The sequence below is a fragment of the Sus scrofa genome, chromosome X (genome assembly GCF_054392235.1).
Source record: "Sus scrofa isolate SSC_HxYL_T2T_F1_AM1 chromosome X, Sscrofa_HxYL_maternal_Yorkshire_Landrace_v2.0, whole genome shotgun sequence".
NCBI lineage: Eukaryota > Metazoa > Chordata > Mammalia > Artiodactyla > Suidae > Sus > Sus scrofa.
This window is the reverse complement of record NC_139401.1, coordinates 101,359,407-101,384,526: the sequence shown is the minus strand read 5'-3', so window position 1 is coordinate 101,384,526 and position 25,120 is coordinate 101,359,407. Positions and strand designations below refer to the sequence as shown.

At 43.1% G+C, this 25,120-nt stretch overlaps 1 protein-coding gene across 31 annotated transcripts in view; it reads right to left on the bottom strand.

Annotated features, from left to right (window-relative positions):
• The window catches only part of PAK3 (p21 (RAC1) activated kinase 3), a 299,369-nt gene that overhangs the window by 77,685 nt on the left and 196,564 nt on the right, over nt 1-25,120 (bottom strand). For all 31 annotated transcript variants that reach the window (XR_014835535.1, XR_014835534.1, XM_085008202.1 and 28 more), the window contains one exon: nt 20,049-20,250. Coding sequence is in view for 29 of the 31 variants with exons in the window: in XM_085008202.1 (XP_084864328.1) it covers nt 20,049-20,223 (175 nt within the window). In the remaining 2 variants the exon portion in view is untranslated. The remainder of the gene's footprint in view (nt 1-20,048; nt 20,251-25,120) is intronic.

The following is a 25,120-nucleotide window of genomic DNA, read 5'->3' as shown; positions in this document are numbered from 1 at the left end:
CCCTGCAATTCATTACTCTGTGGCCAGAGTAATCTTTTGAAATATACAGATCTGACTACATTCCTGCCTTTGAGATCCTTAAAAGGCTCCCCACTATCCGGATGTTAAAAGTTCCTGCTTCTTAGCAAGCTGGCCAAGGACCAGCACCATCTCCCTCCAGCTTACCTCTCCTCTGTCTCTTCTTGTTGCGGCCCCTGCTGTTCCATGCCCATTTCATGTTCCCTCAACTGCCAGCTTTTCTCTTACTGCCGAGCTTTTACACATGCTGATGAGGCCTGGAAAGTCTTACTTCTCACCACCTCACTTCTGTTTTGTGTGGGTAACTTCAATTGGTCCTTATTTTCTTTTTTGGCCCCTCATGTGGCATGCAGAGGTTCCTGGGTCAGGGATCAAACCCATGCCACAGCAGTGACCTGAGCCACAGCAGTGACAACTTCAGATCCTTAACCTGCTAGACCACCAGCGAACTCCCGTCCTTATGCTTGAAGACTCATTCTTGGGCTTTCTTTCCTTTGACAAGTCTTTTTTCATCTTCCCTCTGCAAAGTTAAATGCCCTTCTCTTCACGCTCCCAGAGAACTACCTGGTGTACATGCTGTGCTTGGACCATATTAACACCAAATTGTCATTTTTTTTTTCTTTTTTTGACCATACGCATGGCATGCAGAAGTTCCTGGGTCAGGGATCGAAACCGTGCCTCAGCGGTAACCAGAGCCACAGCAGTGACAACTCCAGATCTTTAACCCGCTGAGCCATGAGGGAACTCTTGCCACTTTTCCTTTATATACCTCTCTCTCTAGCTAAAATTTGAGACACTTGACAGCAGAGGCTGTATCTTATTCATTCTCACATTCCCTAGCACCTGGCTTCTGTCTGCTACGGAATAGTCACGATGTGCAGAGTGTTCTAGGGTTATTGCGTTTAATCTCCACCACACACTCTTATAAGGCAGGCCACATTATTATTGCATCATTATTGTTTTATAGATGAGGAAAGTAAGACTGGGTGACGTTGAACCACACATCCGTGATGACACAGCTGGCAGGTGTCAGAGCCAGGATTTGAACCTAGATCCTAAATGTATCAACAGAACTTAAACTCATAATAGTTACATTGCTTATCGTTCAGTAGCAATAAAAAAACTCAACAGATCTGAACCTTCGTCTCAGTAAATGTTTAGTGAGTGAATGGAGCTTAGCTGAAAACCTTTTTCTTTTCTTTTAAGGAATACTAAAATGTCTCTATCTCCCCCAGAAAATTATGTGAGCATTGGTTGTTTACATTAAGATTTAGCCTAACCTAAATCTTGGGGTCATAAAACTCAGTCTGATCAGCTCTGGGTTGATATTTGCAGAGAGCAGAAGCACAAATGAGTACCACTCTCTAAGCATATCAACCATATTCTACTGGAACCTAGAACAAAGATCACAAATTGCTGACTGGAGCACAAACTACACACAGGGTTTGGCTCTGGGATCCTCTGTGTATGCATGGTTCTCGCTGAAACTCCAGGGGCCAGCTAATTGCTCTAGAGTCTCTGATTCTGACTTTCTCCATCCCATTACATTTTTTCCTCCTTCTTTCCTTTCCTTCTTTCTTTCTTTTTTTTGGGGGGGGGGGGCATACCTGAGGCACAATGGAAGTTCCCAGGTTAGGGGCCGAATCAGAGCTACAGCCTCTGGCCTACACCACAGCCACAGCAACATGGGATCCAAGTCGCATCTGCGACTTAACACAGCAACTCGGGATCCTTAATCCACTGAGCGAGGCCAGGGATAGAGCCCTCATCCTCATGGTTACTAGTCCGATTTATTTCTGCTGAGCCACAGTGGGAACTCCTCTATCCCACTACATTTTAAAGAAAGAGAAGTCAGGAGTTCCTGTTGTGGCTCAGTGTAAAGGAATCCGACTAGCAAGTCCGGCCTCCATCAGTAGGTTAAGGATCTGGCATTGCCGTGAGCTGTGGTGTAGGTTGCATCCTGAGTTACTGTGGCCGTGGTATAGGCCAGTGGCTACAGCTCTGATTCGACCCCTAGCCTGGGAACCTCCATATGCCTCCATAAAAAGACACACACACACACACACAAGAAAAAAAAAAGGGAAATCATCTCCTATATGCCCCACCTTAATATTCTGCATTTCTTTTAGTGACTAGGGCTTGCTCCATCAACCCCCCCGGAAACACACTTTCAACCTCTTCATCAAATGCGCTCTTTATTCTTCTTTTTATGGCCACACCCATGGCATATGGAAATTCCCAGGCCAGGGATTGAATCTGAGCCACAGCTGTGGCAACACTGGATCCTTTAACCCAGTGCACCAGGCTGGGGATCAAACCTGCGCCTCCACAGTGACCAGAGCCACTGCAGTCAGATTCTTAACCCATTGCACCACAGCAGGAATTCCTAAATGCAGTCTTTCCTTTGATCCTCAAACTTCACTGTGCATCGCTCTCATCTAAGAAATTAAAAAAATAAATAAGAGAGAGAAATTTCAGAGCCCTACACCCAGAGATTCACAGTTAGTCTGGGATAGACCCCAGCACGCTTAATTTTTAAAGGATCTCAGGTATTTCTGTTAAACATCTGGGGTTGAGAAAAATAATCCAACTACTCTCCAGCTAAGGTATCACTTCATCAAATAATCCTGATGGATGCTAATCATTTTCCCCATTCCAAATCTTCAGGCCTGGCGGCAAGGAGAAGGGCAGAGTTTCCTCGTTTTTATTTCAAATTGTTTGAGATCAGTTCTTTTGCACCTGTCTACAAAGCCCACTCCTTTGAGGCCACTGCCACTTAGTTCTCCTGGCCAAGTCCGCTTACATCCACTGAGAACTTTGGCGCCCAGTATTCATTCCAACGCTCAATGCCGCCATCTTTCTGTGAAAGGTCACATACAAATGGACCCCTCTTTCACACCCTCTCCTGTTAACTCTTTGACCTCCTTCAACTCTAATGAACTTTACCTCCCTTCTACTTCAATCCACTCCCATAGCCATCATTAAACCAGCGGGTCTCAATCAGGGCGGCTTATCAGGATAACCTATAGAGTTCCACAAAAATCCCAACAGCTTGGGCCCACTCAGAACTTACTACATCAGGATTTCTGAGGGTAGCCCTGGGCAAGTGATATTTTGAGCAGCACAGATGATGCGCCGACAGAGTGGAGAACCACAGCTACTCCTGGCCTTTTCCTTATCCAGAATGACCCTTTCTCTGAAATAATCCTATTATCTCATTCTCTGAGCCCAGCCTCTCATCTTGCTAGCTTTCTCACTCTTTCAAGTCCTTATTCCTATTTTACTTGTTTGATTTCAACAAAACCTCCAATCTCTGGGCCCCTCCATTTTTAGCCAACTTCTCACATTCCTCCTGGCCTAGACTCTACAGTCCATCATTTCAATTATTCTTCGGCCACTGCCCTGGAAACTCTTCTCCTTTGACCTCCTCTTGCAATTCTCTCACAAAACCTTACTCAGACAGAATCCAGCCATGGGCGCCTCCACTTCCATGCTGAGGCTGTGGAAAATTGTTGGCAAGAAAAATAAAATCACACATCCATGCAGATTGGTGTTTACTATAAAGGTCAAGGACCACACTTGGGTCCTCAGGCGTGTTTGACAATATTCTTTTGCCCTTTGCCAACGTCCTTCCCCACTCCTCTTACCGAATGTTCTAGAATTCCACCACTTCGCTCAAACTTCTGCCTCATCCTCTCCTCCCTTACTTTCAGCATAACAAATACCTTCTACATCACTGAAAAAAAATGGATGGCATCAGTTTGGAACTCCTTTGACTTCATCTTCTCTCCCACTCCTGTGAATTTATGTCCACCAGTAACATCTTCTCCCTTCACATCTTTCTGGAAAGTGCCCTCTCCTCCTGCAAGATCGATCCCTTCCCTGTCCCTCGCACGTCTCCAGGGAGGGGTCTCACTCCATCAACTATCTCCTATTTCTTCTCCTATCTTCAATCTCTCCCTCTCTCCTGACACTCCCTGTTTGGCCTAAAAAAACACTGTGATTTTTTTTTTTAATCCTTAATTAAAACCCCCGCTACCTCACATCTTTATTTAGCTGCTATAGTCTCTCAACCTTTCCTTCTCAAGCTTAAACTTCTTGAAAAGGCAGTCTAGACTTCCTTAACCCCCACTCTTCAAACCATGGCAATGTATCTCTGACGTTACACATTGACCTCCTCCTCGAAGACGGCCATTTTTCAGTCCTCCCAACCACTGACCTCAGTCAAAACTGACAATGCCAACCATGAACTTCAGCAAAGTAACTCCTCCCCACCTTCTTTCACACAATTCTTTCCTCAAGTCTGATTCCTACACTTCTGGGTCTTGCTTCTCCTGCCACTAGATGATGAGTTGCTTAGCTCTAGTAATTCTGCCTCCTAAATGTTCCCTCTGCACTGCCCTCTCCTATTCTTGCTCCTACTAGCCCTTGGGCCAGCTCATTGTCATTTCTCACCTGCATGACTCCCATCCCTCCCTCCCCACCCATATCCATTCTTCTCTTGTGGCTAGAATGATATTTTGAAACACAAATCAGGTATGAGTCACCTGCTTCCATGTTTCCCCACTGCCCTCAGAAATCATATTCGAAGCCCTTAGCTTGGCACATACATAAGCCCTCCAGAAGCCAAGCCCCAATTACTTCCATGGCTCCATCTCCCACACCTCTCCCACTAGTGCCCTATGCACTAGCCATGCTGATTACTTGTAGTCACAGTCAGTGAACCTCAACTAATAGTGTGACATGCTTACTCCCTTTGTAATGCTGCTCCTTCTACCTGGGACGCCACCCAACTCTTACACAGCCTGCTCTATTCCTTCTGTATTAAGACTCACTTCAGTTCAGTGGTCACCTCCTCCAGGAAGCCTTCCCTAACTGCCCCTCCCCTCAGATGCTTGTCCTTGGTGCTCGCTTCTCTGTTGTACTTACCACGCTAAACTCTACTCATTGACTGACTTGTCTGGGTCCCTCACTAGGCTATCAGTTCCTTAAAGGCGGGAACTGGGAGACTTATCCACCTCTGTACCTCAACATCTATCTAGCGTAATACCTGTTACAGTAAATATTTAATGGATAAGTGGATGAACAAATGAATGACCTTCATTATATGAAATGAGACCGAATATATGGAGACAGGTCATGCTTCTTTTGCCAGTATGTGTTCATGGATGAGGAGATGTTTGTCCAGGTTCCCCAAGAAGGCTAGGGGGTGGAAGGGTATGATTTAGAGTGCTTGTTGTAGTTGCAGCTGGTGGTGATGGCATTGTGGCTGTTTTTCCCCAACACAGGGATGACTGTATTCATTTGGGATCACCGCTTGCCAGGTACCACTTTGGGGCCAAAAGCATACACTAGCAACACAGTTATACAGGGTTCAAAGTATAGCACAGCAACCACTGCTCCCCTGGATGAAATCCCAGGATGGTGCTATGCTGGCCTTCTGAAAGCATTTTAGAAAACTGTCACTTGAGTCTTCCTTGTTGTAAGAGTTCCACTTGTCATCTTCGCCTAAAATTCCTGGAAGTTTTGTTGGGCCTTCTCACTAGAGGGCATGTGGTCACGTCCAGAATTATTTTTTAGAACACTTTCTAGTTCCCTTGAAAACAGAGCATGCAGGAAAAGAAAAGGAAGGGCAGAGAACAGACACAGAGAAATGCCTTCCTATATAAAGTTAGCCTAAAAGCACAGAATGATAATCATTTTTAAAAAAGCACAGAAAACACACAAAATTACGATATATAGCATAATAAAAAAAGTGACATTGAAAGCCACATTAAGGAGTTCCTGTCCTGGCTAATGAATCTGACTAGGAACAGTGAGGTTGCGGGTTCGATCCCTGGCCTCGCTCAGTAAGTTAGGGATCCGGCGTTGCTGTGAGCGGTGGTATAGGTTGCAGACGTGGCTCGAATCCCTCATTGCTGTGGCTCTGGTGTAGGCCAGCAGCTACATTTCCGATTCGACCCCAGCCTGAGAACCTCCATATGCTGCAGGAGTGGCCCAAGAAATCGCAGAAAGACGGAAAAAAAAAAAAAGAAAAAAAAAGAAAGCCACATTAATACAGACAACTAAAAACAAAATATTACATAAAACATATTTTAAAAGGCAGAAATAACTTTTCCAAAAGATAAAAAACACATAGGCTGGCTAATTCTAAGCAGTAAGCTTTTCACAACCCTGGCTCTGAGGAACAGCTCTCTTTTTGCTACTGTCCTTGCTTCCATTCCTTTGACTCAGTCAGTGGGTCAGTTAACCACTATACATGGAATTATGGATTGGGGCAGTGACAGAGCAGGCTGGGTGACTCATGAGGAACTGAAGTCATGGTCTAAACTTGCGCTCTAACTGGGGAAATAAGCTTTGTAAACAAGAAATGGCAGCTGATACACCAGACCAGAAAAAATTCGGTTCCAATTCGGGAAGACTAGAATATATTTATTTACTTATTTTTTGTCTTTTCTAGGGCCGCTTCCGCGGCATATGGAGATTCCCAGGCTAGGGGTCTAATTGGAGCCGTAGCCACCGGCCTACGCCAGAGCCACAGCAACTCAGGATCCGAGCCGCGTCTGCGACCTACACCACAGCTCACGGCAACGCCGGATCCTTAACCCACTGAGCAAGACCAGGGATCGAACCCTCAACCTCGTGGTTCCTAGTCAGATTTGTTAACCACTGCGCCACGATGGGAACTCCCATAAGACTAGAATATAAATGCTGGAGCATGTCAAAAGAAAAGTGAGGACTTGCTGGAGGGGAGGTGTTGGAGACCACTGAACTGCTGATCTCTGCAGAAAGCACACTTGGTACGTGCAAAAGCACAATAAGCCAAGGAATGCTTGTGATGGCAAAAGCCAGATAAGCGTGTCTGCCGACACACAGTTCTAAAGTGCAGGGTCTCCTGTCAAAATAAAATAAGGGGCTTATACGTTAACTCTGTTGTTCTTTAGGCAGCTGCACTATATCCTAGATGTATACACCTGTGACTTTTATTGCTAGCAGTCTCCCTAAATCTCACTAAAAGATAGCTTCTACACTCCCTCTGCCTGCTCTCGCTCACACATCTAAACATGTCACCTTCCCTAATAAAAGCCATGTGGGCTTAAAGCCTAGGGGCCTTTGTTCTGCAGAACAGAGTGCCTCCTGGCCCCCACTTTTAAAATGCAAAAGAGTCTTCTTGTGTGTTTTGTATGCCTTGGCCACCGTTCCTCTTTCAGGATCTCCCGTTGACCTGCAGCTGGCAGGATGCAGCAAGGATTTGAGAGATGGGTCTTAAAGAATGGATGGGCAGGAAAGGTAGAGCAACCCCAAGTAGGAAAAACAAGAGAAGCAAAGGTTGGATGCAGGTATGTATACAGCATATTGAGAAGGAAGTGAGAAGACAAAGGGTATAGTCTTAGAAATTAGGAGGTAAGAAAGATGAAAATGGGAGTTCCCGTCGTGGCTCAGCGGAAACGAATCTGACTAGGAACCATGAGGTTGCAGGTTTGATCCCTGGCCTCGCTCAGGGGGTTAAGGATCCGGCGTTGCCTTGAGCTGTGGTATAGGTCACAGATGAGGCTCGGATCTGGCATTGCTGTGGCTGTGGTGTAGGCCAACGGCTGTAGCTCCAATTCCACCCCTAGACTGGGGACCTCCACATGCCATGGGTGTGGCCCTAAAAAAGACAAAAGCCATAAAAAAAAAAAAGAAAGAAAGAAAGATGAAAATGGAGATAGTAATAAAGAATGTGCTGGGAAACGCTTTTGAGCACGTGGATGCTATGACAGAAAAGGTATTTTCTGAGAGACAAGTCAGGGAGCTTTGCCCCACCAAGTACACATGGGTTGGTGAGGGCGGGGCTTCAGAATGGTTGCTATTTCACACACGGTGAGGGTGGGGGTGGCACGAGGAGGATTTGTCAATGCACCTTTTGCCTTTAAGATCACGCACTGAGTGTCTCCTACATAAACTATACGCGTGTCTAATTTTTGCACCTAGATTGAAAACCATCTATGGGCAGGGAACATTGACTTTTAAGTAGTACCTTCTCACAACACTCAGCGCAGAGCTGGGCACATCAAAAGTGGGCACTAATCTTTTCTAAGCATATAAGGCAACCACAAAAAGGGCTCCAGGTAAGCCTCTCCTGGCATCCAATTCTGTTCTCTCTCGTTTTTAAAATGGTAGCTAATATACTAGATCTGTCCTCAAAGTCAGCAGGCAGTTCTGACGTACGCATTGGCTGCTTGCACATGTTTCTATCCTGTGATCTTTCACGAAGTCCTTTGCGACAAAGGAGATCTGATAAAATACTTTGCTAGGAGGCTCGTATAGGAGTTGCTGGGGTTGAAGCTCTCCTGGGAAGGTCCCTTGTCCCATAACATCTTGCTTGACACTAGGAGGACAACCCCCCCTCCCCCCACCCCCCGCCGGCCCCACTTTGTCCCTCTTCCCCCACCTACGTGCAATCTGTACACAGTGTTTATGTGTTCCTGAAGCCAAACCACTTGTGCAAACACAGGGGTCATTTCCCACAGGGGGAGTGGGCGTGGCTGGTTACAGATCCATCATACTAAAACATTTGTTTTTCACCTCAATATTCCTGGGCTTTGCTCTGGGAATGCCATGCTGGAAGGATAAAGAAGTATTTTATTTTATTTCATTTTGTCTTTTTAGGACCGCACCCGCAGTATATGGAGGTTCCCAGGCTTGGGGTCCAATCAGAGCTGTAGCTGCCAGCCTACACCACAGTTCACAGCAATGCGAGATCCTTAACCCACTGGGTGAAGCCAGGGATCGAACCTGTGTCCTCATGGATGCTAGTCAGATTCATTTCCACTGAGGCACGATGGGAACTCCAGATAAAGTATTTTGAAAGGGCCATCCATCTCCTCTGGGTGACAACCTTTACTTTTCCTAATAGATGATCCTTAGTGATATAGTCACTCTTTAGCTGGGTGACAGGTGCTTTCAGTGGTTCAACAATTTCTGTAATTCACTAAGAATGAATTATGCTAGTCAATGCCTTACAAAGAATGTTTACAAAATATTCTCCTTGTGGTCCTTAAGAATTAAAATGCCCAAGTATCTATTTAACTATCAGGAAAGTAAATGAAATATGGGAGTTGGTGTTTTTTTGAATTTAAAAAAAAAAAAAGCCATTGTGCTCCATCCCCTGTTGTGTGGGTCACCGAGCACTCCACCATGCCATAACCCCACCCCACCCCCTGGGTTCTTCCCTGATGGAAACTTCCCTGAAGCCTTGCACTTGGATAAAAATTAGCATCCCAGAACAGTTCTTCCTATGGCAACAGCAGCCCTGCAGGTAGTCAGGGGGCGGGTGCTCCTTGTGAAAGCCATAGTTCCAGAAGGACTGATTTCTGCAAAAACTGTTCTAGTTTCTGGCACATCTGCTATATAAACAAATATCCCGTTTGGGGACATATTATGAGAGGGGATCCACAGGAGTTTCTCGCCTCCTGGATTCACAAAATATACATTTTCCCCTCACACAGGGGGGAGATTAATTATCTAGTTGTCTTCTTTTTTTTTTTTATTCAGTAGAAAGAATAACATTTTATGGGCCTTCAAATTTATTGTTCCCCTTGGAAATACTTGAAAGTACTATGTGGTAGCTACAATGGAAAGTTAGACATAAAAATAGATTTTATTCTTGGCTCTAAGTATTTAAAGAAATTGACAGTGCAAGGTGGGTAAAAGATTTAAAAAGAAGTTCTACGTAAGAGATATATTTCTGGCTTAAACCTAGCATCCTGGGCAAAAGATATACTGATTCTGAGCAGAAAAGGAAACGGATGTTTAGTAAATGAGGAGAAGGGCCCAAATCCTTAAATACTGGATGATGAATGAATCTTAAAGGGAGGGATGAGAGATGACTCTTGGGTCTTATCTTAAGATAGTTCTTTAATACTTTAATTATAAAAATATCAGATATTGCTGTACAGTAGGGAAAAAACTGTATTGGGGAAATAACAATTAAAAAATTTTTTTTAAATATCAGATATTATTTTTGTAATAGAAAAAAGATTTAAAAGCTAAAAAAAAAACAGGAATCAGGGAAAAATGGTGAACAATTTTCTTTCTTTCTTTCTTTTTTTTTAACAATGGCTGTTATTTTCTGCTAACAAGTTAGGCCCTCAGGAGGAGCATCTTGCAAACAAAGAGATAACGTCTATTGCAATTGCTGATTGAGAAAATGGCTTAGTTTCACCTAGGTTTCACCTGCTTCCATAAAAATCCCATTTTTGCATATTCCATCAGCCCAAATCTATGTTCAAAACAAGTTAGCTGACTCTCATTTTATGGCAAGCAGTAGAGTATTCAACCAGCACTGGACTGGGAGTTGGGGAATCTAAATTCCAGGCCAGTCTTGCTTTGTAATTAGTAGTGGGGCAAGTTTGTGGAAGTCAGTTAACCTCTCTGAACTTCAACCTTTCTCTGTAAAATGGGGAATCCTTACCGCCATCATAGGAGGTTTGAAGGAGGTGATTAATATGACATGGAACACTAATATCCCTACAACTTCCATCCAAAATACATCACCTCATAACAGACGAATGGATAAAGATGAGTTTTATGTATATAAAATGGAATATTACCCAGCCGTAAAAAATAATGGAATTTTGCCATTGGCAACAACATGGATGAACATGGACAGTTTTAGGCTTAGAGAAATAAGTCAGACAGAGAAAGAAAAATAGTATATGATATCACTTATATGCGGAATCTAAAAAATACAACAAACTAGTGCATACAACACAACAGAAGCAGACTTAGATTTAGAGAACAAACTAGTGCTTACCAGTGGGGAGTGGGAAGAGGGAGAAGGCAATATGAGGGTGGGAGAGGGAAAGGTACAAACTGTTATGTATAAAATAAACTACAAGAATATACTGTACAACACAGAGAATATAGCCAATATTTTATAATAACTGTGAAAAGAACATAACCTTTAAAAATTGTGAATCACTATGCTGTGGACCCGAAACTTCTATAATATTTTAAATTAACTGTATCTCATTTTAAAAAAATATTAAAAACAATCTTACTTACAGAAAAAAGGAATATACTTATTAATAGGGTGACTATGTTTGCTAGAGAACTAAGTAATCTGTCACTTTTTTGGGGATTTTTTTTTTTTTTTGGTCTTTTTAGGGCCACACCCACAGCATATGAAGGTTCCCAAGCTAGAGGTCGAATTGGAGCTGTTAACTGCCGGCCTACACCACAGCCACAGCAATGCAGGATCTGAGCTGCGTCTGCGACCCACACCACAGCTCACAGCAATGCCAGACCCTTAACCCACTGAGCAAGGCCAGGGATCGAACCTGCAACCTCATGGATGCTAGTCAGATGTAATCTGCCACTTCCATCCTATGGGTGATGTCCTTGCAAATATAACTACCAAGGAAGAGGATTAAACTGGACTATCTTAAATACTTACCATATTTTTATCTTTTATTATACTAGCAAACCCCAGAAGTATACAGTTGGGAAGGCCCATGGTGGAAGGTTTATTCTCCTGCCTTCAGGGAGAACCTGGTAAAGCCATAAGACTCCCTCAAAAAAAAGGACCTAGGAAGTTTTACCCTTAGTAACTCATAATATTTAACTGGCATTTCGGGAATTTCATTACGGCTAGTTCCATGCCCTCTGGTGGACTAGTTGGCCCATTTCCTCCTGTCAGGTCTTCTGGGCTATGGAAAACAACATAGGCTCTCCATAACCCCGCAGCCTTTAACGTACAGATAAAAGCTCCAAGTGGTACCTGGTTCTGCAAGAGCAGCTACAGCCCAATTTATAGGCTGGGTGTGCATGAGGATGATGGGGAAAAGGAAATGATCCCATGTGAGCCCTTCTAGTGACCTCATTCACACACACATAGACAGCCATCACCTTAAGGAGTATCATCTTCAAAAGCTTTCAGCAACAGTGATCATTCTGGCAAATCATTAGGAAGTTGACGCTTAGGCATCTTCTTCCCGGCAACACACACCAGTTCCGCTCTCATTTACACCCAATCCACATGTGCAGCAATTTCAGTGGAAAATGCTTGAAAACAAGAAGCGAATATGAGGCAAAGTCCTCTCTACCAGACACTTCTGATCATGTGGACAGGCATACAAGGCACAAATTAAGGTGAAAGGGGGGTAAAGGGCCTCATTTGTTTTACCGAGGAAAGCGACTTCATATTCCTTAGCTAGGGTCAAGTTTCCTTTCTTTGCATTATTTCATTTTGATGTTTGACACATCTCCTGTCTTCCTCTCTTCTCATCCATCTCCTGCCCCTGCATCTTCTCTATCTCCTAATCTCCCTCTTATACATTTTTTGTTCTCTCAATTTATGTCTGCCTGTTGCTTCTTTCCTGGGGTCTCTTTATTGCCCCAATCCTGCATTCGATACTTCTTTTGAATTTGTCTGGTGGTTCTAGTGGGCCGCCAGAGTTGTGCCCAATTTCTCTCTTTATTGGCCTTGAAGTAGAAGCACAGGCCCTAGTAGACAATGTGCATCCTTCTCCCACCTTCTTCCCATTTCAAACACTTCTAGGAGTACCGGAGGCTCTTCTCCTGGGGCAAAGCCCTGACCCTGCAGGAAAAGCAAGATGCTCTGCCCTTCAAGGCTCCCCAAAGGGCAGGGCAGTGACCTCCAAAGAGCACTCTTTGCTGAGCTGTATGGCCTACATTTGAAAAACCAAGAAGAAGGTAAATACCATTCAGGATGTCGTGGTCTCTGACATCTGGCTTTCTGCTCACAAAACCCTTAATAATTGAGACTCCCACTCATTGTTAGTACGATGAAAATAACCTTGAGCTACTGCAAGATCCCAAAGGGTCTTCAGCATCACTGAAGAAAGACTGCATACTGTTCAGTCTAGTTATCACACTAAGTATTTTTTTATTGTGCATTAATTAGATGGAAGTTAAAAACGTGTATTGACCGAACCATTGGAGTAACAAGAGTACACAGGATAACTGAGTCTTCTTTAACTGTTGCACAGTGATGCTTCTCACTGTGCAGTGTATATAGAAGATAACATACTCTAAGAATTAGAACAATTATATATATGCAATACAATAACAAAGCTATACGGCACTTAGCACTTTTTTATATATATGAAAACACTCTTTTAGAGCCTCCACTTTCTAAAGTAAGCGATACGCAAGTCAGTATAGCACACACACCAAACGCGAATCTAACCCATCAAACACCCAAATCAAGTGTCAGCCCATCTCTATTGTCAAGAATATTTTCTCGCCACCACTTATTACAAAAAACAAAAAGTGACAGAAAAGTTTCCTTTCTGAGTTTGGGATTCAAACATACACACTACTCTATATAAAATGGATAACCAACAAGGACCTACTGTATAGCAGAGGGAATTACACTCAGTATCTTGTAATAATCTATAATGGAAGAAAATGTAAAACACATACACACACACACACACACACACACACGAATCACTTTTTTGCCCTACACCTGAAACTAACACAACATAGTAAATCAACTGTATTTCAAGAAAAACAAATTTAAACTTTCCTTTCCTTCTGAGTGGCAACAAAAAGCCTCCTTTTCTGAAATTCGGATGTTTTAAAGTACACTGCCATCTTCTTAAGGAAAAATGAAAGCCACTGTTGGCTTTTGGATGCTAGGGACGTAGTTTAGCACACAGCCCCTTGTCCTGTTGCAAGGCAGTGTGCTAGGGTAGAACAAGCATGGGGTTTGGGGTCAGACAGATCTGGGAGACTTCTGGCTTCAAGCGTTTACTATCGCCTTATACACTTGGAGCTTAAATGGCCTCATCTGTAAAAAGGGAGATAATACAGAGTAGGTGTAAGGACTGAGAGACTCAATACATGTAGAGTGCCTGTCACACAGCCGGGATCCTAGGAACTCATCAGTAAATGAGAGTCACTTCCTATTCGGCTTGATTTGATTTATGCGACTCCCCCCTTGCACTCCTCCAGGAAGAGGGGTCCTCACTTCCATTTCCAGGCACACCAGCTCCCAAATCTCTCCGGATGTTCCACAGACAAAAAGCACACAAACCGTGTAAAGACACAGCCCTTCACACAGCATCGCACGTCCCCTGAAACACACCTACTGCTCCAGGACAGCACAAGACACGTGACGTGATGTATAAGCACGGTGCAGAAGACACAAGCTTCACAGAGGACATGTCACCTCCACAGGCAACCTCGCCTGCTTCTTTTCCACCTTTTCCCAAGCTCCAAGTCCTTAACATTGATTCTTTTCAGAGGGACTGTGCCACTTTCAGAGGCCTGGCAGATTCATTTGTTTCACTGCCTTTGCCTTATTGTTTTCTTGATTCGGGTATTTTTGTTACGCATTTATTTATTCATCCATGTATTTACCGCCCACCTTGTTCCAAAATGGACATAAGGCGGCTTGCGAGAATACACAAAATACAGGATGATGGCAGCAGACATTCAAAGTAGATTCAAGTTAAAGGGAAAATGGAGCCTGGAAGAAAGCTGATACAAGGTGCATATGTGCCAGAGTCCCATTACGAGTGCAAGGCATGGGCCACACACCTGGCTTCCAGCTTTCTCATAGCCAACAAAAGAGAAACCCGATCAGTCTCACAGTTCATGGTCTCCATAAAAACCTCATCAAACCACTCGTTCAGGATGTCCTTGTCCTTGTCTAAATTCTGAACACTTTTCTACAGTGAAGCATAAATAATACGGTGGCAAACTGTCCCTCTTAACTTTGCTCTAACACCAAGATTCAGCTTTTAGAATGGCCTCCAACAGACACATCCTCCATCTGGAAATTACATGTGCTACCTGTTTCTCCTCTACCTGTCTCTTGCCATTCCATTTGGTCAACGAAATATAGCTTATTTACGAGACCCCTTAAAACAAACCAACAAAAACCTCTGCTGTCGATAAAGCAAGTATTTTCATTTAACTAAATAAACAGACAATGTGATATTATTTATGACAAAAATTTGGATGGGATCCCAAATAACCAACAAAACACATGGTTAAATAAACCATGATGCCACTACATGATGAAATATTATACACCATCAAAAATGGTATTTATGGAAGTTTTTTTAAATGAGGGAAAATGCGCATAATAATATCAAGAGAAAAAGCAGGATATAAAACTATATATAGTATGATTTTAACTACATAAAAAGTATACGTATATACAACCATAAAAATGTCTGGACAGAGGAAGTTCCCTTGTGGCGCAGTAGGTTAAGGATCTGACGTTGCCACAGCTGTGGCACAGGCTGCAACCGTGGTGCGGGTTGGATCCCTAAGCCTGTGAACTTCGACATGCCACCGGTCCAGCCATTAAAAAAAAAAAAAAAAAAAAAAAAGATGGAGTTCCCATCGTGGCGCAGTGGTTGACGAATCCGACTAGGAACCATGAGGTTGCGGGTTCGGTCCCTGCCCTTGCTCAGTGGGTTAAGGATCCGGCGTTGCCGTGAGTTGTGGTGTAGGTTGCAGATGCGGCTCGGATCCCGCGTTGCTGTGGCTCTGGCGTAGGCTGGAGGCTACAGCTCCGATTCAACCCCTAGCCTAAAAAAAAAAAAGATAGTCTGGACAGCAAGCCACTAGAATGTTAACATTGTTTCTGCAATTTGTGAATAGGGGTCGTTTTAATTAATTTTTTCTTTATGCTTGCCTTTATCTTCCAAGCTTTTCACATGGAAGAAGAGAAGAAGAACTGGGAGGGAAAATACCAACCCAGTTAGTTACTTGGGATCTTGTGACATTATGGGTAATTTTAATTTTCTTTTAAAAAGTTTCTATAAAGAAAAGGCACCTTCCTGTTGGACATAGAGCCTAAAGTCTATTCCTCTTCGAAGTAACTGATTATGTATGGCAGGGAGTGAGAGCTATTACCCCTACAGACTTGTCCTGACTCCAATTTTAGCTGAGGTTCTTTAATTCCACAGGGTGGAGCCCTCATGAATGGGATTAGTGCTTTATGAAAGAGACCCCAGAGAGACCCCTAGCTCTTCCAACCATGTGAAGACACTGGGAAGACACCAGCCATGAACTAGAAAGAGGGCTGTTGCCAGAACTCAACCCTGCTGGCACCTCGATCTTAGGCTTCCCAGCCTCTACGACTATGAGAAATAAACATCTGTTGTTTATAAAATAAGTAAATAAATAAAATTTTTATAAGTGACATTTATGGTTAGGGGCAAAGTTACTTTAAAAAGGAAGCAAGAATTCTAAAACCTAGTTAGGTCGTTGTTTGTAAGTTCCAGAATGATACAAATGTAAGAACACCTCACAATTATTTAGCACTTGTTAATTTTACTTTTAATAGCACTGATACTTAGAATTACATTTGAGTATCCTAAGTATTTTCCTAGGTAGGCCAGGTCTTATTATCTTCATTTAGCAGGTGATGAAATCGAGGCTCAGAAAAACTAAGTGACTGGCCCAAACTCACAATAATCGGTGGCAGAGCCGGACTCGAACCCAAGGTCGCCAGAACCCAAGTCCAGTGCTCTTTCCATTCATTCAAGACTGATTGGGGTACAATCCAAGTAGTCACTGAGAGGCAGAAACACAGAAGTAGTAATCCCTCTGCATCTATGAGGGTCAAGATCCTGAATGACCCCCATCTAGGTAGGAGAGCTCAGCAGAGGAAATTATAATTGAAGAAGGTTAAAAAAAGGGGGGGGGAGGCAGTGGAACTGAGGTCACATATGAAATTTGAGAGCCCTCAACAATATGTTTTTGTGCAGTGAAACAAAACAATGACAGCACATTACATAAAAGAATAATGAGAACTTCCACAGCTTAAGTTGGCAAAGGGATAGGTTCTATGTAGTTTCCATGTGGATCTTGACATGGTTTCCAGAGCGGATGAGGATGTACAACTCACTGTGACCGTGAAACAGTGAACACAAGTGGGCTGTTAGTTCAAATCATGGATCTTCAAGCTCTCAGTCTAATGCTCTTCATCTAAGTCCAATCATGAGATTGTAACAACTCGCTTGGGGCTTGAGCCCTACCAACCAAGTGAATTTCAGTGGCATGAGTTAATGACTGGCTCTTCTGAAGAAGCTTCCTGTCTCCTCAAGTCTTTTCTGAAGACACCTTAACGCTTCTGTATAGAGCTCAAATTAAATCATTCAAGTTTGTCTGAAGGCAGCTTATCTGCTGTCCAGCACACATAGTTAAAAGGCACCGCTCAATGATGCAGGTTCTTTTTCTGAACACAGTGTTGTAAAAAGACTCTTAACCCCTCTTTATAGAGTTCAATTAAATCATTCAAGCTTTGTATGAAGGCAGCTTATCAGCTGTCCAGCAAAAGTACTAAATGGCGCTGCCTGATGACTTAAATTTTGCTGATGATGGTTTCTGTCCAATGTGATTATTTTTAAGGCATCATAGCACCTCTTTATGGAATTCTGCTAAATCGCTCAAGCTTTGAACAGGTAAGATTTGACATGAAAAGGTACCAATTTTTCATTACTCGCTTGGCGAAGTTTTGATCTTGTTCTAAAAAAATTTCTCCTGTTGCTTATAACTGTATTTGCCTTCAGTGCCATAGCTTCCTAATTATCTTCATCACCATTTATGACAATCCCCTCTGGGCTCCTGAGAGCTTCCTGAGAGTCATCCTCGGGCTCATCACATCACCTGAATTAGGACCAACAGGTTCAGATTCACCTGCAGGCAGTGACTGTTCCTGGGCCAAATGTTCATCTTCACCTGTAGGTTCTCCTTGATCCAAAGATTCTTTGTCTTCAGGAGAACTCCTTGAAAGATACCTCACCATCTCTAGCCAAATCTCCCAGCTCACACTAATGGCAGGCTCTGTCCAATGCTCTGATGCCTCCATTATGAAGAATTCAGCACTGGTGATGGCACAGGACTCCCAGGCACAGGGATCTTCAGACAGAGGAGCCTCTGTGAGATCCTGCACATCACATTATTAATATCTTAGTTGGGCCTAGGTCTTCTTGAATGGCCAGATCAAATAGGGATCTTAGGGCTCAAGGATCTGCAATATGCGACTGGTTATAAAGACAACCTTAACATCAAGATGCACATTGGCAAATGCGTCTGAGGCACAGAAGGACAGCGAAGAATCAATAGGTCTTTGAATTCAAGACTTTTCTTTTCAGTAGTCTTGAACTTCTGCAAGAAAGCATGGTTCAAACCATCCTTAAGGAGAGAAGGAGTCTTCTAAGGCTTTTCTGTCGGCAGGCCAGTATACTGGAAACTTAGCTTGGTTTTTAATTCTGATGGGCATGGTTTTCACTAGAGCACTCATGGTTTCCCTATGAGGTCACCTGTAGCGTTGGCACAAAACAGAAATGTCAGCCTCTCTGTTCCGGCTGGCCTCATGTCAGCATCAGTTGGCTCTTGTTCTTCAAAAGGGCAAATAGGACCGTTTAAGGGTTTCCAAAGCATGGTGGTCTCAAGGGCACCCAAGATTTATATAGGCACCTAATCCCCCTCTTCAATCACTTTCTGCAGTTATGGCAGATACAACACAGCAGCTGCAGGATCGAGTGGTTCTTTCCCGGGTAACACTGTCACATAAGACTTGGTCTCCAGGTCATGGTGCACCATACATGTCTCGAATCCCTTGCTCCCAGCACAATTTGTCTCAGGACCCACTCCGGCGTCTGAAAACATGTCTGCAAAAATTCCTCTAGCACGGTGGCACGTCCCTCGGAAGCAAAGTGTTTTCTTTTTTTTTTTTTTTTGTCTTTTGTTGTTGTTGTTGTTGCTATTTCTTGGGCCGCTCCCGCAGCATATGGAGATTCCCAGGCTAGGGGTCGAATCGGAGCTGTAGCCACCGGCCTACGCCAGAGCCACAGCAACGCGGGATCCGAGCCGCATCTGCAACCTACACCACAGCTCACGGCAACGCCGGATCGTTAACCCACTGAGCAAGGGCAGGGACCGAACCCGCAACCTCACGGTTCCTAGTCGGATTCGTTAACCACTGCGCCACGACGGGAACTCCCAAAGTGTTTTCTTATTCCTTTGCTTGTCTTCATTCCAGACATTGAACATCATGTCCATCTTTCCCATCCCTGGGTCACCAGGGATAAAGTATCTTGTAAGGAACACAGGTATTATGTACGAGAGGCAATATTGGCCCTAATTAAGAGCTTCAGGTTTCCTTATGGTATGAAGTCATTAATACCATGTAAGTGACTACAAAGCTATTTCTTTTACGTTTAAGAAGCAGGTCGAGAATGTCCCTTTCCTCTTCTACAGACATCACCCATCTTACCCTCTTGGCAACCTTCTCTGGTGCCAGAGTCCTTGTACTTGGCTTTACTCTCTTTTGCTGCAATCGTCACATTTACAGACACCATGTTTAAGCCTGATGCTAATTAATGCAACCTGACAACGACTAGAGATTTTATACCTCCCATGTGTCTGCATCTGATATTTAAGGACCAAATGGTATGTGACCAACCCAAGGATAAATGACATTATATTGTTGGGATACTCGATGCAAAAAGGGCTGCTTGTGCAGGGGATGACGAACAGGAGAATGGGAAAGGAAACAGATGACTCAGAAGTTTCTTCCCATCCCGTGACTTAGAGAGACAATAATGTGACACTTAGACTGACTCCCGTATCCTCAATTCAAAGTGTTCAAGGTTGTCAAAAAGATACATGGAAACAGATCCACCTCTATGCAAAGTCCTGATAAGGACACCTTGCAGTTAGGAAGGGCTGACTCTGAATTCGCCTTCGAGTTATCAGAAAGAAAGTCCCTGTTCACATACCTAAGACAGTACTGTTGCTATGATTTCCCGGGCCTTAACACTATGAATTCGCTTCTGTGTGAAAGGCAAACACAGCATACATGTATTTTCTATAACCAAACAGCAAGTCAATCAAACAGGATCCTCTGACAAAGTGCAACCTCTGACGGTGTAGATGTAAAGGTCAGGCAGGCTCTGAACAGCCAATGCTCCAGAAATGACCACTCGAGAAAAGAAAGTGACAACGAAAGAATAAACTAGCCCCTTTTCAATGCCCGGCCACTGATACTTTACTTTTATCCCCTCCTCCTGGGAAGATAGAGCGGAGCCTGGCTTTCTTATTCTTCTCTTCGGGGGCCATGGGAAGTGGTTTGGAGCTGTGGTTGAGTGCCGAAGAGTCCCGGTTGTTACTGTTCATCCTCAGTGGGGGAGCTGGGGGCTTCTCTTCATTATCCAGACCGTCAGACATTTTCAGTTACAACTGACTGCACGGCTCCTAAAGCGGAGGAGGAGAAAAGGCGAGTTAACGAGAGGGTGAAGAACCAGTCTTAGTAAACAGGAGGAGCCGAACATCTTAGAGACGAAACCACTCATCTCATGTGGTCTCAGGTTTGACATTGACCATTTGGAGCGGTTTCTTTTCTAGAGTGAAGGGAGCTGCCTCCCTAAAGCCCAACGATGAAATTTCCCAAAGAGGGAAGCGAAAGCAGTAATGGCTTTTTCTTTTTCTTTTTTTTTTTTTTTTGGTGGTGCTTGTGGCATGTGGAAGTTCCCCAGCCAGGGATCGAACCTGTCCATGGCAGTGACCCAAGCCACAGCAGGGACAGTGTCGGATTCTTAACGTGCTAGGCCACCAGAGAAGTCCTTAATGGCTTTTGAAAATGTATACACGGACACCTAAAGTCACTTCCTTTTCTCACAATGACACTCTATTTCCTGCTGTTTGCTCACGGTCTTTTAACGCAAAGTTTACCATCTTTCTTCTCTACAATTTCTATCCTGATGATTGTCAAGGTCAGGTCATACCACCTCCTGGGAGACTGGAATTGACAGAGGCCTGGTTGTTGATTTTTTTTTTGGCTGTACCCGCAGCAGGCAGAAGTTCCTGGGCCAGGGATTGAACCTGAGGCCACTAGGCTGTTGATGCTTAACGGCCCACGACAATGACCTGTGAGTCGCTTTGACACAGGGATGTCTTTGGCATCTGAATCTTAACCTGTGTGTACCTGATTAACAAAATACACTCTATGGGTTTGCGAGAAAGAACTGAGAAACAACCTAGTAAACCTGGTAGTTTCAGCAGAGTTGGGGTGGACTGCTAGGGGAAATAACACCCCATCTTCAAGAAGGAGGGAGAAGATAAAGCAGAGCCAAATGTCACTGTGAACAAAGAGGAGCTCCAGGGACCACTTCCTGGGGAGACACCATTACCTTACTCCTTGTCATATTTTATGTCCTGGAGTAGGAACAAGGGAGCTGACAGGGCTAACCAGGTTGTAAGAACCAGTCTGGGTTTTAGCAACATATCTGCTCTTAATTTCATTAGTTTTTGGTATCTTGTGCTTAGAGCTGAATACATTTGGGTTTCATTCATTTAGTATCTTCGGAGACTAAAGTGAACTGGAGAAGCAAACAGTCCCCAAGGAAACGTCTCTATTTCTAGTTGCTTTTCCATTCAAATTCAAGTCCTTGCATTAGGGCCCTGACTCTTGCCATCGCAAGTCAGGCGTTAAAGAGTACCTTAGGGTGCATCTCCAGTCTGAACACAAGGAAAATAAAGTCCCACTGCAACAAAACCCCTGTAATTTCCTCAAGCACTAACTGGCACTAATTTAGGAGTATAAGAGCTCTCCAAATACATATCATTTTATTCCAATAACATTTACTATAAACAAACCTGAGTACAATAACGACAAAACAGGTGTCTCCTTGTTCCTCGCTGTAATGAAAAATAATCTACCAGAATTCTTTGCAGCCCTTTGTAGTTGTAATGTGTTTACTATCTTCAGTAATGAATTCTAAGTTATATTCCATTATGTGGAAATCTTTTAAAATTTTAGTATATTTTAAAATGTGTGAAATATTTAGAGCCTGTTAAATATTCAAAAATAGGGAAGTATCAGTTAAGGGTTTCTCCATCTGCACAGGTGACTGCCAACCAGCAAAGACTGGTTTGACCTTGATTTGGCCAAGAGATCTCTTTTCTTTGCCCTTGCCTAAGTGTCACGCCTTGCATTATCTTAATGAATCATGACCACCATTGCACACTTTTGCTCAGGAATCACAAGAGTGAAATACTCAGTAGTAAATGTCTTGTCACCACAACCAACAACTTATTTAAGTCTCACATTTACCCATATGGATAAAACTATAGCACACGGTAAAATGATAAAGTAACTGTTATGTCAAGGATCAAGCATATTCATAGATACTACTGGTAAATATTTTAACTATAACATGAAACCAGAGCTAATGAGTCTATATCCTTTTTTGCATTTTGAGTTTGGTCCTTCTAAATTCACTCTTTCACCAGAAGAAGAGAGAGTTTAAGACAGGCTTCACCAGTGGTACTCTGTATTACAGAGGTCCATAGTTTTTTTTTTAAAATACCTTTTCTAAATTGTTTTTATATTATTTTCAATTTTATTTTATTAGAGTATAGCTGATTTACAATGTTGTATTCATTTCAGGTATACAACAAAGTGAATCAGTCATACATATAAATATATCCATTCTTTTTCCCCATGGTTTTAACTGAGTCACAAGAAGAATTTGCCATCAGAAAAAAAGCACTAATTTTTTCTGTATGTATGTGTGTTTTGTTTGTTTCAATTTTCTGGGTTCAAAAATAATGCCTGAATATGAGCTGATTATTAAATAAACTTAAAATATATAGAATCTAGCTTGGTAAAAATAATGAAATTTGGAAGTTATTGCAAAACAACTGAGGGTCTAAATAGAAATACCAAGAAAACAAATTTTGGAAAAACACGTATCACAGGGAGAAAGAACCACTGTATTCCGGATGATACCTATTTTCTAATGACACATTATTTGACTTGAGATAACAAAAGTCAGAGAAACATGCATGGCCTTTTAAAATTATATACAAAGTTGACCTTACACAACAAGGCAAGTAGAAGTCTGGGCCAGTCAGGGTTCAAGTGCACCTGCGTAATCCAAAATACTAGGCTTCTTTGTTCTGGATGATTAGGTGTGGCTAACGGTGGCCTTTTTGGTGGTGTTGTTCCTAATGACTCTCTCTGGCTAGAGACTCTACAGGTAGATGCCCTGCTTCTTTTCAGGTTGGGAACAAAGGGCTACCTAGGATATAAAACACAATACTCTCCTATATTAGACTAGAAATCCCTGCCCCAAACTTGCATCCCACTCTTGCTGTGGTCCACATCACAGGCATCGTTCAAGGGCCCCCCGTTAGACGGCATGCCTTCCCACTGCCCTGTACGCTGGAATTGGCTTACTGCCATTCAACTCATCAGGGCATCATAAGAGGGGCTGGACTAAACCTCATTGACAGAGATGGAAATGAAACTGAGGACTCTGTCCACGGCCACAGTAGGACCATGAAGCACATGATCCCTCCATTTCCCTAGACATTTCAGAGCTGGTTTTGCTCCAATTATCCTGTTGTATTACGCCAGTTCTTCATCGCCCTTTACAAGGCACAACCCATCTTCATCTTCTGCCAGTGATTCCAGATTATTCTGAATTGGTGACCAAGGAAATAGTACAGGAGGCTCTTGTTAGCTTTAACTCCCCTTCAAAGCACGTGCTTCAAAGCACGCTTTTAGGTGACCAGTGGAGAAAGGGGAGGGACCTGTAAGGAAGCCTTGCTGTTAATGTATTTGTTTCCCAAGTGGGAGGTGTCTCCGACCAGTCCACAAACATAGAGAAAAAGGGGAGATTCTTTTCTGTCATGTTTGTAAACAATGCCGATTTACTAAGCCAGGTCCTTCCCCTGAGACAGCTTTCTATAAAGGATACTATTAATGGATTGCTGCTTCAATCTGCCTATGAGGTCATTATTTCCAAGATCTTGAAAGAGACTATTTTGTGTGGAGCGGCTCTAGGCTCTATTTCAAGAATTGTACAAAGGCGCCATTATTCTCTGGGAACCCAATCGAAAAACTGTTGATCTGGAAAGTTTAACTGTTGTGGTTCGCTTCTGCAACACAACAGAAACTTGCAAGTGTGGGTCACGCTGGATCCAGCCACAGGCCATTTCCTTTTGCTTTTAGAACTTGGCCCTTAGCATTATGGAGAAACAACTAGAACTTGAATGGACAACGAGCAACAGTTCATATCTGTTCACAAATTGATTTCAGACTTGGCTACTAGGCTTTTCAGAGAGGATTCTAATGGCTTGTGCGGATGGTGTATTTTGGGCTCAGCCCTTGGGACTTAACATGGCTTACCAATTCTCTGTAATTACAATAGAAATTCATCAGTAAATGAATGAGCCTCTTGCCTCATGATAACCAAGAAGCTGGAACACCCTATTTTCAGAGTAGTGAGAAAGATGAATTCTCTCATTCTCTCCCTCTTTATGTTTTTTTCTCTCTCTCTCTTCTCTGTTCTCCACACCCTCAAGCGCAGGCATATATGAGCACGCACGTGCATGCGCACTTCCACGCCTTCAGTGACTTGCCCTTTGACACAGAGACTTATTCCAAAGGATTTCAGAGGGAAATTTTTATCAAGATGCATGGCAACTTTAGATGAAATGTTTAGGCATTATAAATAATTGTCATCATTCTCTCATTCTTCTAAAATGCATTCTCTTAATCAACGCGGTACCAAACTAGACCCTCAGAGAATGTTTAATAGGTTCCAAAAGAAAGCCACCAACATGCATGTTTCAGGAGTCAAGGGAAAAGATAGGCAATCAAATATGTTGCAGCTAATGTGGCCAAAATTCATACCATGACATAAGACTTGAACTGGACACAACCCAAAATGCCAGTTTATCCATTTGCCACAGGTGCTCTACCCAGGTGTGTGAAGGGTGACAATCCTGAAATCCTGGCTCCACAACTTGCAAGACCATCTATTAAGCCATTAGCAACCAAAACAAATATTTTCCTCAAATCTGGTGCCATCAAAGACAACCCACATGTCTGTATTATTCTGTCAGCTTTCAAAATATAAATAACTGTTTATTTGCATATTTTCCCAGTGAGAAACAAACCAACACTGGCCTCCTGTCAAAAAACAAAAGCCCAGGCCAGCAGATGTGCAGCCCTGATCTAATAAACCCAGAGGTAAAGCTCCCAAACCACCAGCCACACAGGGCCGTTGCTAGAAATCGGTGAGCACATCAATGTTGCTTACATCCTTTTCACATC